Here is a 13,416-nt window from a genome sequence, read left to right on the forward strand (position 1 = left end):
AAAAGAACTGTGACTAGCCCAAGGTCACCCAGCTGGCTTCATGTGGAGGAGTGAGGAAACCAAACCGGTTCACCAGATTAGTGCCCACTGCTCATGAGGAGGAATCAAACCCGGTTCTCCAGATTAAAGTCCACCGCTCTTAACCACTATACCACACTGGCTCTACACCACAGAACCACCACTTCTAGAAAGAAACAAAACCCTCCTCCCTGTCAGAAGTGACACTTGGGTTAATTTTATATATTCATTTCCTCCTTCCCTTTGCTACTTTCCTCGTTCTTGCCTAAAACCCTCCAACTGCCCTGTTAACTATAGAGCAAAAGCCAAGGACAACAGGATAAGAACAGTTCAAGTAAGTTTTTAATAGAGTGCACCAGTGAATGTGAATTAGATGACTTGCGTCAAAAAAAAAGTTGTTCTTTTAAAGGAACACCAGAAAAAAAGGGGGTACAGTTCTTTCTTGCCAAAACACCATCCTTTTTCTAAGGCAACAATACACGTTCATTTCAGAACAGAACTGTTACAGAAGAGAGAGCTACATCACAGTACAGTACAGCATGTCAAGTCCATCTGTCAGAAAGCCATTCTCAAAATGGCACATTTAGCTACACTTACAGCCTTCTAATTTCAGGTTACAGAGTTTACCACAGCTTAAAAAAAACTTAAAAAGTGACAATTTTGAATGACTTTTCTAATCTTCACAGGAGTGTGCAGATGGGGGCCATATGTTGAAATTACAGTAATTACGACATTAAATAACATTGCACAACCAATCTCTATGATTAATTCAGTACAAAATAACGAATATTAAAATGTACCCAAGTACTAGTGGTTTTACATAGTTTATATCACTAATTAATGAAGGATTTTATCCCTTCTTTCATAGGCAACATACCTATGCACAGCTGTACATTACAGGTGTAATGATGGGGAATAAATACAAGAAATGGGGCAAAATATTAAAACACAAGATATATGGGAACAAAATTTGTACAATCACAGAAGTAATCATCTATTGTTATAAACAAAGTATGCTTAGCTATAAAGTATATGGAGCGGTCTTGACTCTTTTGGCGGGGAAAGGAGGAGAATATCTCAAAAACCTGTTAATTCCTGAGGTGGCATTTATTAGCTCTGACAATTGGTCAACATTTCAGATTACTTTGTGCTATGAAACAGTCTCATTATGGAGATAACGCTTTCACAAAGTGGGATCTGTATTGTTTTAAAAGAAAGCAAACAATATTTTACACTATGCTGAATACAAACAGTACTTCTATTCTTTTGCTACATTGACCAGGCAGCAAGATTTATGAACTTGCAAACAAAATGTTATTTCTATTTCCCATCATGTTTTAAGTAGCCAGTGACTAAACACACCTACAAACCCTTTTTTCATCACTGTAAGCGCCAACACTGTAAACATTTTTGCATTGGTTTTCTTGTTCCAAACTAAATACTGTTGTATAGGGGAAGGTAAAAATCGAAGGTAAGCAGGAAGAAATCCCATGTATGGTAAAAAGCTGATCTATTTTTTACTTGGTAATTCAATTTTATATATGATTTTTTTTTAAATAACTAAAATTGTCCATGCTACAGTTGTGAAAACAATTTTTTGTGCATTTCTATTATGGATGCAGTTTTAAAAAAGGCATGATAGGAGGTAAGAATTATAAAAACCACAAAAAATGTAAATAATGACAGGAAGGTCTTTCCAACTCAAAGTGAAACACTCTTCTGTGCAGATCTCTAGGCAACTATACAAGATCTGGATTTTTAAGCCTCCTTTTTATTATACAACTCTATGAACATAAAATGAACAGAATGCTCTATATACTTAACCTGTACATGTGAACATAACTTCTTTAGCTACAGTTTTTTTCTTTTAATATAGGTCATACTGAATTAAATTGTACAATTCAGAATAACTATGTATAACCTTATTGCAATAGGGACAATCTCTACACGGGCGTTTCACAGGCCAATCAATGTTAGGCATAACCAGTACATTCAGAATGTAAGCTCAGATCACGTATGAATCTTCCCTGATCCCAGAAATGACGCTACCCTTTACAGCTTAAGCTCATTAGCTAATTTGGATGCAATGTTCTTAAAGGCGATCGAAGTCCCAGATATTCGCTTGAAGCGGACTCCGTTGAGCGATAGGCGGGGCAATTTACAAACTTCCATCTCCCACTGGACAAGGCTATCCTGTCGTGCATCGCCGTGAACGCAGAAGAGCAGGAACCTCTCCTTTTGTTCATAGTCACAGTTGTTAGCGTCTAACACTTTTCTAATCTCTCTCATCATGTCATTTGGGTCCATGGAACTCGTGGTCTTCATACTCCAGGTGAACCTCAAAGACCGTGGCTTAGAATCTTTGCCATCCTCCTTTTCTCGCTCTTTTGGTTCTCCAGAAGTGCTCCTGAAAGATGAAAAAAAGTTTAAGCACACAAGTAAGAAATACAGGAGATACACTTAAGTGCTAGGCAGTTTAAAAATCCTTCCAATTTTAGCATAACCTTGGTAATGCACAGCTGCAATAGGAGGCACCTCAGCTGTCAATGACTAGATTTCCCTTGACAGCACCACTTGGAGTACACTACACATCTCCAAAACATCTCACAATATCATAAACCAGAAGACATGCAGTAAAAAGCAGGGAAGAAAGGAACCCATCCTGCAATCCACCATTAAGTCTATACTTCTTCATAATGGGAGTCAAATCTTCCCATTTCAAGCTGAAGATCTGGAAAGTCAGGGGAACAATCTTGGATGTTTCTTGTCTAAAATGCCCAACTACCGGCAATTCTGTCTCCACGCGCAGCTAAGAATACTAGTGTATCTTCAACAACTGGGTTGCTTAGGCCTACTGTGTAATTTTATAAACAATGCTGAAACACTGTAAAACAATATTTTCAGTGGGCACAATGCACCCCAACGCACAACAAAAACCATACTGGAAAGAATGGCAGTTGCAGAACTGTATCATCATGCCCCGTGTGGGGCTATTCTCCAGTATTGTTTTCTGGCTTACTTTGTGGTGCCACACAGTTGAAGAAATGGGAGGGATTGTGCAGGATGATACCCTGTGCATATTTGCTCAGAAGGAAGTCCCACCTGAGATCAGTGGGACTCGCTTCCTAGCAGATGCAAAAAAGGATTGCAATCCTGTTTTATGTCAACGTTTTGCATGACTCATGGGGCTTCTTTAACTCCAAGTCATCAGCCTGTCCTTGCCCACAACTGCCTACCCATGCCAATATTATGTAGTGTATGGTAGGCATCAACACCATCAAGTGCAACATGTGTATCTCTAGCTTCTAGGTGGCCAAGTAAGGAGCAAGTAGCCTCAGAGTTTCTTCTGGAGTGTAAAGCGAGGAATACAATGTTTCATAACCACAAAATTTACTGCTTATTACAAGTTATCAGATATTGATTTATCAAACAATCACGTGCTGAGCTTCTGCCCTTCTGAAAGCAGGCCCTCTAGCTACCTGTCAAACACAGGAAATTCGGGGAGGAGCCTTTGAGGAAGAGCCACGACCAATAACAATGCAGAAGAAAGCTCAATGTAGGCACGCAAACACTTGGGTGCACCTTCAGGAGCTAACTGAATCCTGGCATAAACACCCGAAAGGCAGGGTATTTAGTGTTCAATTGCTAACAGGTTGAATGCATTCTCACCACTGAAAAGTTTTAACCTCAAGACGGACAGTGTTAAAAGGCTAACCCATGCAAAGAGGAAAGCAGGAATTATACACACGTGTCATTTGGTATTTCCCCACAAACCTCCTTAACATGCTCAGTCACTACAGCAGTGACTGTAACTTAAATTTACTAGGAAAGCATGTTTGTTGTTTTGCCAGAAAGTGCTACTTGAGCAGTAGCTACAGCCAACAATACATACATTTGAATTTCTAAAGAAAAAAATGTGTTAGGGTCTTCCAGTCATAATGTGCAGGGAAGCTGGATGGGATGGAAGGTTCAGTTGCTTCTAGCAATGAGGTGAGAGCTTCTAGCACAGGGGTGGGTAACGTCAGGCCCGGGGGCCATATAAGGCCCGCGGACTCATTTGGTCTGGCCCTTCGAGGGTCCTGGCAGATCTCTAGCTCAGAAAGATCTAAGACTGGTGATCCGTCCCCTCCCACAGACAGGAATAGCCTCTATTCAAGGCAGACGTGAGTTTGTTTTGCCAAGAAAAGGAACCTTTTCCCTCCCTTGCAGAAGTCATTAGCTATAGAGCTGCTAGGACCGCCCAAGAAACTGTGTTAACCCTTTCCCACCCGGGCCGTGGAGAAACGTATTCCCTCTGTACTACAAGAGGGCTGGGGGCGGAAGTAGCGACAATGGAGGGGTTAAAGGGGACAGGGCCAGAATATGTGTGTGTGTGTGTGGGGGGGGAGTTCTTAGCCAGTGTGTCCTCATTTCATCCCTGCAGGCGGAGGTAGCAGGAGCTGGCTGTACAATCCGGCCCCAACCATGCGGAGCAGGAGCAACTCTGGCGTGTGGCTTGATGGCTACGCCCGGCTGGTGCAACAGACCATCCTGTGCCTCTGGTTGGATGCCTGCCTGCTTGCCTGAGCGGGGGGGGGGTCATCTGGGGCAGCTGCCTGCTTGGGGGTTGGTCGGCTAATTTTTAAATTGATAATTTTGTATGGCCCGCGAATGATGTTATAAATATCCAAATGGCCCTTGGCGGAAAAAAGGTTCCCCACCCGTTCTAGCATCTCCAGAACACACAAGGGCTGGATAGAAGTATCAAAAATAGATAATTACTTGATTTTTTTTCTTAATATTTGCCGAGGGGGAGGGTTGACAGTATGCCAGAAGTGCTTATTGATTTGGGTTAATGGACAGTTGGCATACATCTCAAAAAGGTAATGTATGCTTTTATGAAACAATGAAGAATTATATTTTAATACCTAAGTGTATGAAACTCTGACTGTGCGAACGGTTTGGAAGCAGCTGCGCCCGGTGACGTCTACTGATGTCAAAACACTTGCTGAATCATAGTTATGGATAGTTGTTTGCCTCAGTAATATTTACAGGAGAAAAGGGAAATTCAAATTGCACATAGTGTTTTATCAATAAAGGAGACTCCTCTATTCTGCATATTAGTTCAAAAAAAACAAAAACCATGAACCTTGGAAACACAAAGGGGACCCAGCAGCGAAGTATTAATAGTGGCTCCTCTCACCTTGAGGTGTCAGTTCTGCCACTGGCTTCGCCTTCACTTGGATCCCTCAAAACAAAGTTAAGGTTGAGATTTTAATGAATGAAGGATAAAAAAAAGTAATAATAGTATTAAAAAGAGTCAAGAAAACCTGTACCTAGAACAAAGCCAAAATTACCGTTGAGCAAATATTCAGCATGAAATTATCATTTTCGGAGGTTTTCAATATTATTTTTCATAGCTGTATTTTTTATTTCTTCCTGGGAAACCCCAATTTATTTCTGCCCTGCTGGGTAAGCTCCAGTGTCTCTATTTCCCCCTCCCCCTCGCACTATAGCTAGCTAAAATAACCACCTTCTGACATTCAAAAGCTAGAATAGTCACAATATGATGAATTTTGTTCCATTTTTCCCCCTACACACATTAAAAAGGTGAGAACACCACAGCAGTCAACAAGAACCAGAGAGACGCTTTATAATGGCTGGATTTAAAACTGGTGTCTCATACCCTTAAATCACAGCACTTGCAGCCCATCCAGCACTAACATCATCAATTAATTTGTTCATCAATTAATTTGTTCATCTATTCAGACACCTGAAAATAGCATATCAAAGTGCAGGAATTTCCCTTGTCAGACGAATTGTATTCCGTGGGCAGACATGAGGGATTAGACAAAAGCATGGGGATCATGTCTATCAACTATTTGTCAGACAGAATGGCTACATGGGGACCGCCATCTTCAGAGGCAGGGAGCCCCCGAACAGCAGTGTCCATGAAGCTACAGCAAAGGAGAATGATGGATGGCCTTCTTGCCCTAATTCTATTTAAGGCACCACTTCTCGACGGTGTTTGCAGAAGGTATCTTAGACTACACCTATCTAGGGGGTCAGAAAAGGCAAACCTAAAAAATATCTTATTAAATTTAGGATTTATCAACTTTTCCAGACATATTTTAATACTTGAGGATGCCATCCTTAGACTGCGCACTATATTGATTTGTATCTGAGCCAGTTATGCTAAATGATGCATCTCAGTTTACGTAAGACATGTTTACTCATTATCTGGCCCATTAAACTTTCAAACTAACTGTACAAGAATAGTATATTAGACTGACCTAGAATATTACCCACCAAGCCAAACACAGCACAGCAGCTTCAAAATCAGTGTAGTGTAGCGGTTAGTGTGTTGGACTAGGACCTAGAAGACCTGGGTTCAAATCCCCACTCTGAAGCTTAGTCTATCATTCTCTCTCAGCCACACCTATCTTACAGGACTGTTGTGAGGATAAAATGAGGAAACGAGAATCATGTATACTGCTCAGAAGGAGTTCAGGATAAAAATGTACTAGATTTGATAGATGCGTGTGTGTGTGTATCCTACTAGGTGCAAAACAAACTAAATGTTACTGCAATTTTGGGCAAGTGGTAAAAACAACAGGTTTATCATGCCACTGGTGAGCACTCTAAATGACTGGTGAGCTGCATTTGGTTTGGAGGTTTAAAGTTGTGTACAGAATGAATGTAAAATACTCCACATACTTACCAGAACAGCTTTTAAAAAATAACAAAAATTTAATCTTAAGGTGATACTGATCTTTAAGTATATTCAATTACATGTTGGGGAATTAATATACTTCATTTCAAAATCTACCTCAGAAATTAGACAACATATTTGTACATTGTAGGTCAATGAAATGTATTCTAAGTTACTGTATACAGAAAACAGACAATGTTAAAAAGCAATACAATCAAGACTTAGATGCAATTGTAAGTGATACAAAAGAAACATGGTAATTTGCTTTCAAAGTATACATATGGGGAGACTTGAATGTGAAATTTTATCTGCTGTCAAATGGTTCCTGAACTGAGCATGGAAAAACTCAGAACTGCCTTCAGAAATACATTATAGGTGAATGTGCAGGGGGCAGAGAGGCCAAGGGCTTACATGGGGGCCTCCAAGCAGTCTCCTATGGTGAACCTTGCTTAGCTTTAACAATGTATCATTATTGGTTCGCAAAACTATTCTCTGGGCCCTGATCCTAAAATAAGGTTAGCATCTTGAGCCAAGAGAGAACAAGACAATTGTTTTTCAAAATAACCTGACCAAGTAGTATTGAAGTGGAAAACATAATTATGGAAGAAAACAAAGCAAGAAGGATTTCAGTTCAGCTTAAAATCTGTTGTATGCCTGGAGATGTACTGTTACCAACCTTGTGAAAGACTCAGGAATCAAGAGCACCTAAGTAGTCCTTCAGGGTATCTTGAAAGACAGATACATTCAGAAATGCATGGTACTAACCTGCGAACAAATTTGGATGTTATCTTGCTGATAATGCCAGTTGACGTCCCTCTTCTAGTCTGAGCAAACGTGCCTGTCTCGTGCGACGGCGATGCAGGGGGGCCGTTGTAAGTGGCGTTGCGCCGCTCCCGTAGCTGCTCGCCATGGAAAGTGCTGCGACTTGAACTCCCCCGTGGAAAGCGGGTTCGGTCTGGAGTGCTAGTGCTAATACTGTGAGCAGACGGGGAAGCAGCAGGCGCTCTTTGAGTTGCGCTGCTGGGGAACAGTTAAGAGACGCCTTCAGTATCACCGCCGGTTCCCAAAACTTAACTTTCCTGACTAAAACTGACATTCAAGGTCATGCACTGCCCTCAGGTATACAAGCTGTCCAACACCCTTGGGATAGTGCAAGTCATACATTTAATTTTGAAGATATCCTCATCAATTCTGACAGTGCTTAGCCCTTATACAAAGCCCTACTCTCTGGTTGGCTCCTTCTTTCTTCAAGTCAAGGACTACCACAGTTTCCTCACTGTTCAGTTATCCCACATTCCTTTAGCCAAACTGTCTCTTGGACAGTCTCCCGGTCACTCCTGTCTGTTTTTGCCCTGAACACTATACAGCCCTTCCTGACCTTATGCATTGTGGAGGTTCTTCAGAGCCCCTAGTGCCTCAACTGAAATTATTATGCAGCTCATCAGTGCACAGCAATGTGGCATGCTGTGTCACTTGCAATAGCACATTTGTGTTTGCGTAACATCTAACCACACAAAAGTTCCTGTAATGTATCGAAGAATACCTTGGCCGGTAAGTTTCACTGCCATCTTTGATCGTTGGCAATGTAACTTTTATTGGGTGTCCAGAGGCAGATATGGACTTCTGGTGTCGAGGTCGTGTCGCTATTGCACAAGTGGCAGCAGAGCCAGCAGAAGAGGTGCTGCTTGCAGACATTTCCGTTAGGCTTGCATTATCAGAAGGAAGGAATCAAAAGAAACATCTTGAGATTTCCAGATGCACGGGGCCAAGTATTTTCGTATAACACCTTCAAATGCAGAGTAGATTCTTTGCAACAAACTGCTTTCGTACACAACTTGAAATCCCTGGTACCAAGTCTCGAAAATTTTTGCAATTAGCTTCTACTACAACCATGTTGCCTTAACAGCTTCTTATGTGCTCTGCTCAAAGTCTGGACACATACTTTTAGGTTACAGAACATCCAACTCCCCAAATAAAGCAAGTTTATCACTTAAACACTGATAATCGCTCTCATGGATTTGAGAAAAGAGAAAGTGGAGTTGAGAAAACAAAAATCAGGAACTGCTTTCAAAAGCTTAGTGGAAAATAGATGGCAGACAGCTGCTCCTAAATTTGTACAACGAGAGGTATTTGAATTTTTTCTCCCCAATGAAACCAGTGGAAAGGTACAATGCTTTAGTGAAAAGACATGGTTTCCCACCAAAGTCTATCTATTTAAAAAAATCTCTATCAACTGTACTACAGGTTGAGTATCCCTTATCTGGACAACCGATATCTGGACTGAGCCGAAAACCGGACCTTTTGAGCTGGCATGCAGGCATTACTCACAGGCCCTCAGCAATGCCATTGATGGTTCAATGTACACAAAATTTTTAAAAATATTGTTTAAAATAATATTCAGGCTATTTGTATAAAGTATATATGAAACATATATAAAACATAAATAAATTTCGTGTTTAGACTTGGGTCCCATCCCCAAAATATCTCATTATGTATATACAAAAATTCCAAAATATTCCAAAATACTGGAAGATCCGAAATATGGACCACTTCTGGTCCCAAGCGGTCCAGATGAGGGATACTCAACCTGTATGTTATTTGTAGTCTATATGATTTAATGCTGCCACTATTATACCAGATTAAAGAGCTAAAGTCCCAAAGACGAGCTTTAAAGAGAACATTTAGATGCAAATGTAATCAATATACTGAGAACCCAGATATCAAAATTTTAACTAGGGACTCTTTTCATTGACCAGAATTTCATAATTTTAGTATTTTAATGACAAAAACAGTATCTGTTCTTACCTGTTCACAGCATAATTAAATGCTACGTAATATCAACATAATGAACTTTTGGCTAACAATCCTCATACCTAAGAAGTGGCTGTGCCCAAGGCAGGAGAAAGAGGAAGCAAGGACAACCATCACTCAAAGCTGGAGCGTAAAACCAGTTGCAACAAAACCAATTTAACACAACACAATGATATTTGGCCAGCCCAAGGCACAGATGGGGATGCAGCCATCCAACCAAGATAGATTCTAACCTTTGGGGCAGGTTGGACCAACCATCTTAACAGAGGTGGCATCAGGATGACGATGTGACAAATAAGCCTGGTTCCCCTTTGCCATGCCCTGGGGACTTCCATTTCCTTCCCTATCCCTACCTGCAAGACCTGTTCGAGTACGTATTGCTCTCAAAGTCCCTTAAACTGTGTGTCAAACAAACACACTAAAAAGTTTAAATCCCACAACAATTCAACACAAATTCAGGAATTCTGGAAGGCTCGGCTTCAGTACCTGCTGTCTTTTCCATTCTGTATGGCAGAATAGCGATCTGTAGACCTTTCACAGACATAGGTGTTTCTTCGTGTCATGCTAGTCCCAGCAAACACATTATTCTAGAGAGAAAAGGAATTTACATGTAAATCAAATTCAAATTCAAGATACAAAGTAAGGCTGAAAAAAGCACTCACATATAGCACATTTGAAAACGTGAAAGAAGACAGGGAAGCCATAACACATGAAATAATGTATGCATGCACAATATTTATTTTTAAGATAATCGGCTTAAAAAAAAAACTATAACAGCACACAAAGCAGACTATAAGCAACATTTTAAAAATATAACACCCAAAAGAATATTCCTCCCTCATTGTTATACACATAATATCACCAGTCATTAAAAGCAGTAAAATACTTAAACGATTAATTATTTTTTAAATATTAATTAGAAACAGTCTCAGATACAGGGAGGGAGACTGACCCTATACATCCTCTCATTTCTCACTTCTCGCAATAATATACTTGCTTGTTCATCACTGACCTTACTGTTTAAACTTTTACAGTAATCTAGAAAAGATAAATGGATCTTTACTGTTTTATAATTTAATAATTTACATCCCTTATATTTAGAGTATAACATCAACTAACAATGGCACTAGACTCTTCAAAATGCTAGTTGTGTTGCCACTCATAAGGGGTCCACTTTTGGCAGGCTCATTTTAGAGATCAAATGGAAGGCCTAGGCTTGGAAACAGCACCACAAAAGGTCCAAAATTCACAAACCCTAATAATATTACTGTGGATGTACTGCAGCCTAGAGATCTCTTAGACTGCTGCGCTACCTGAACACCCAAAAGGACCTATTGCCATGCCCATCTTTGCTGACTGTATTACAGTAGACTATGAGGTACACGTTTCTGCCTAGCGCTAATTATAACAAACAGTGCATTACTGGCACTGCAAGCTGACCAACAGCACAGGTAAAGATGCAGCGTGTGGAATGGCCATCTTTGCCAGCTTATATATCTGCAGTTTTTGTTGGCTGGAATTGACAGCAGAAAAGATTCACCCAATGAGGCACACTAAAGGCCCTCCAGTAATTACAGAGAGAGCAACATGATACAAATCCATACATAGTAAGCAGCAGACAAGCAGTGCTGTAGGAGACACCTGTTTGCCTCATGCAGGATACTGCTGTAGCCACCTTAGCCCATGCTGCTCTGTCACCCCTACAATTATGTGACGATCTATTGGATCAGGGTACCTTTTCCCATTTGCCAGACTATTACATAAGCCTCTGCCTGCTTTTACATCCAAATGATGCAATGAAAAGTAGAAGAATATTTTTGTCTCAAAGAGTTTAAAAAAAAACCAGTCCAGAATTAAATGTTTGCCCTGTGAGGCACTGCTTATTCCAAGGAGGGCAAAACATTTTGCAAAACTCAGGATCCAACAAAGCTTTTCGGAGCAAGACAGGAGGAAGGGGTGGTTGGACCCTTGCTCACACACACACTGCCTTCTTTTCCAGCACTGTTCAATCGAGAGATGCCAGGGTTTAGGATTAAATGGAATTCGTGGACTTCAACAGCCCATTAGCCAGTCCCAACGATTTTAGGTGTTTGGTATGTGGTTACTAGACACCTGCCGTTTTGCACCCCTGCTTATATACCAAAATTAAGCACTTTACTCATGAATATTAACTACAAGACTTGTTACTACTGTACAGAGAAGGCTTGACCCAACTACGGAACAGAAATCTCACTTACGCTTGGAACAGGAGTTGATTTTTTCCTTTCAGGGCCCACAAGCGGGCTTGCTGTCATCTCTCCTTTGGACCCAACTGTAGTGCTGCTAAGTTTACGTGCTACATCTTTATCCCATTCCTCTTTATGTTCACTCTCCACACTATTTGCTTGGCCCCTTTTTGAGTATGAGACAGCAGGAGGAATTGCTGGGCCAACTGTCAAACAGAGGTAAGGTCAGTGAGTGAGTAAATTATTCCCATGTATACTAAAAATAATATCCAGACAACAAATACAAATTAGATCCTGATGCCCTTCTACACAATATCATGCAGAGAAGTTACCTCAGAACAATTCCGCTACCAGTATCTTGACTGCATAATTTTATACGAGAAGCATTAGTTTATGATGTGTTCCCCGTTCACTTAAAATATATACAAGCTCTTAGTGGTTCATTTGCATGTCTACTTTGTCCTTCAGGGTTACTGTTCCATTTGTTGGTCCACAGTATAGCAATTATAGCCAAACATTTTCTCATGAAAATGTGAATCTAGAATCATTACCATCATGGAATTACAGAGTACGTTGTATGTCCCAGATTATTCTGATTTGATATGCCTGTGTATTTATTGATATTAAAGTATTTACTTTATTCATACTCTGCCATTCTTCCCAATGGGGACCCAAAGTGTCTTATATTGTTCTCCTCGCCTCTCTTTTAGCCTCACAAAAATCCTTTAAGGTAAGTTGGGCTGGGAGTGAGTGACTGGCCCAAGGTCACCCAGCGAGCTTCCACAGCAGAGAGGGATTTGAACCTGGGTCTCCCAGATCATAGTCTGACACTCCAATCACTATACAACACTGTCTCTAGGTATGTGGTACCTGGAGATATCCTGCTATTACAATTGATCTCCAGACAACCAAGGTCAGTCCCCCTGGAGAATATGGCTGCTTTGGAGGGTGGACTCTACGGCATTATACCTTACTGAGGTCCCACCACTCCCCAAGCCCCACCCTCCCCAGGCTCCACCCCCAAAATCTCCAGGTATTTCCCAACCCAGAGCTGACAATCTTAACTGGCTATCTTAGAGCTTTTTTAAAATACTGCAAAATTTATAACAGAAAAGAGTTTCTTAACTGATTTTTAAAGTTTTACTCCCCTTCCCCTCTCATCTTCCACGTGCAGTATATTTTTGTTTCCAGATTACTTCTGTGGATACTGCATGGAGCCCTGACCTGGCTAGCCCAGGCTAGCCCGATCTTGCCAGATCTCAAAAGCTAAGAAAGGTTGGCCCTGGTTAGTCTTTGGATGGGAGACCTCCAAGGAATACCAGGATCACTATGCAGAAGCAGGCAATGGCAAACCACCTCTGAATGTCACATGAACACATGAAGCTACCTTATACTGAATCAGACCCTTGGTCCATCGAAGTCAGTATTGTCTACTCAGACCGGCAGTGGCTCTCCAGGGTCTCAGGCAGAGGTCTTTCACATTACCTACTTGCCTAGTCCTTCTAACTGGAGATGCTGGAGATTGAACCTGGGACCTTCTGCATGCCAAGCAGATGCTCTGCCACTGAGCCACAGCCCCTCTCTTGACTTAAAAACCCTGCAGGGTCACCATAAGTTGGCTGCAACTTGACAGCAAAAAAAAAAGGCTGCTCAGAAGTAATCATACATGTA

At 41.1% G+C, this 13,416-nt stretch overlaps 1 protein-coding gene across 7 annotated transcripts in view; it reads right to left on the minus strand.

Moving 5' to 3' along the window:
• Window positions 1-1,571: 1,571 nt before the first annotated feature.
• MARK1 (microtubule affinity regulating kinase 1) overlaps window positions 1,572-13,416 on the minus strand; it is a 73,158-nt gene continuing 61,313 nt past the window's right edge. For 5 of the 7 annotated variants that reach the window (XM_056852834.1, XM_056852831.1, XM_056852829.1 and 2 more), the window contains 6 exons: window positions 11,758-11,951; window positions 10,007-10,107; window positions 8,253-8,414; window positions 7,475-7,726; window positions 5,201-5,245; window positions 1,572-2,425 (listed from right to left, as the gene is read on the minus strand). In XM_056852834.1, the coding sequence (XP_056708812.1) occupies window positions 2,071-2,425; window positions 5,201-5,245; window positions 7,475-7,726; window positions 8,253-8,414; window positions 10,007-10,107; window positions 11,758-11,951 (1,109 nt within the window). In that variant the 3' untranslated portion in view covers window positions 1,572-2,070. The remainder of the gene's footprint in view (window positions 2,426-5,200; window positions 5,246-7,474; window positions 7,727-8,252; window positions 8,415-10,006; window positions 10,108-11,757; window positions 11,952-13,416) is intronic. The other 2 variants (XM_056852835.1, XM_056852832.1) reach the window with 1 other exon arrangement.

Source organism: Euleptes europaea, chromosome 7 (assembly GCF_029931775.1).
Source record: "Euleptes europaea isolate rEulEur1 chromosome 7, rEulEur1.hap1, whole genome shotgun sequence".
NCBI lineage: Eukaryota > Metazoa > Chordata > Lepidosauria > Squamata > Sphaerodactylidae > Euleptes > Euleptes europaea.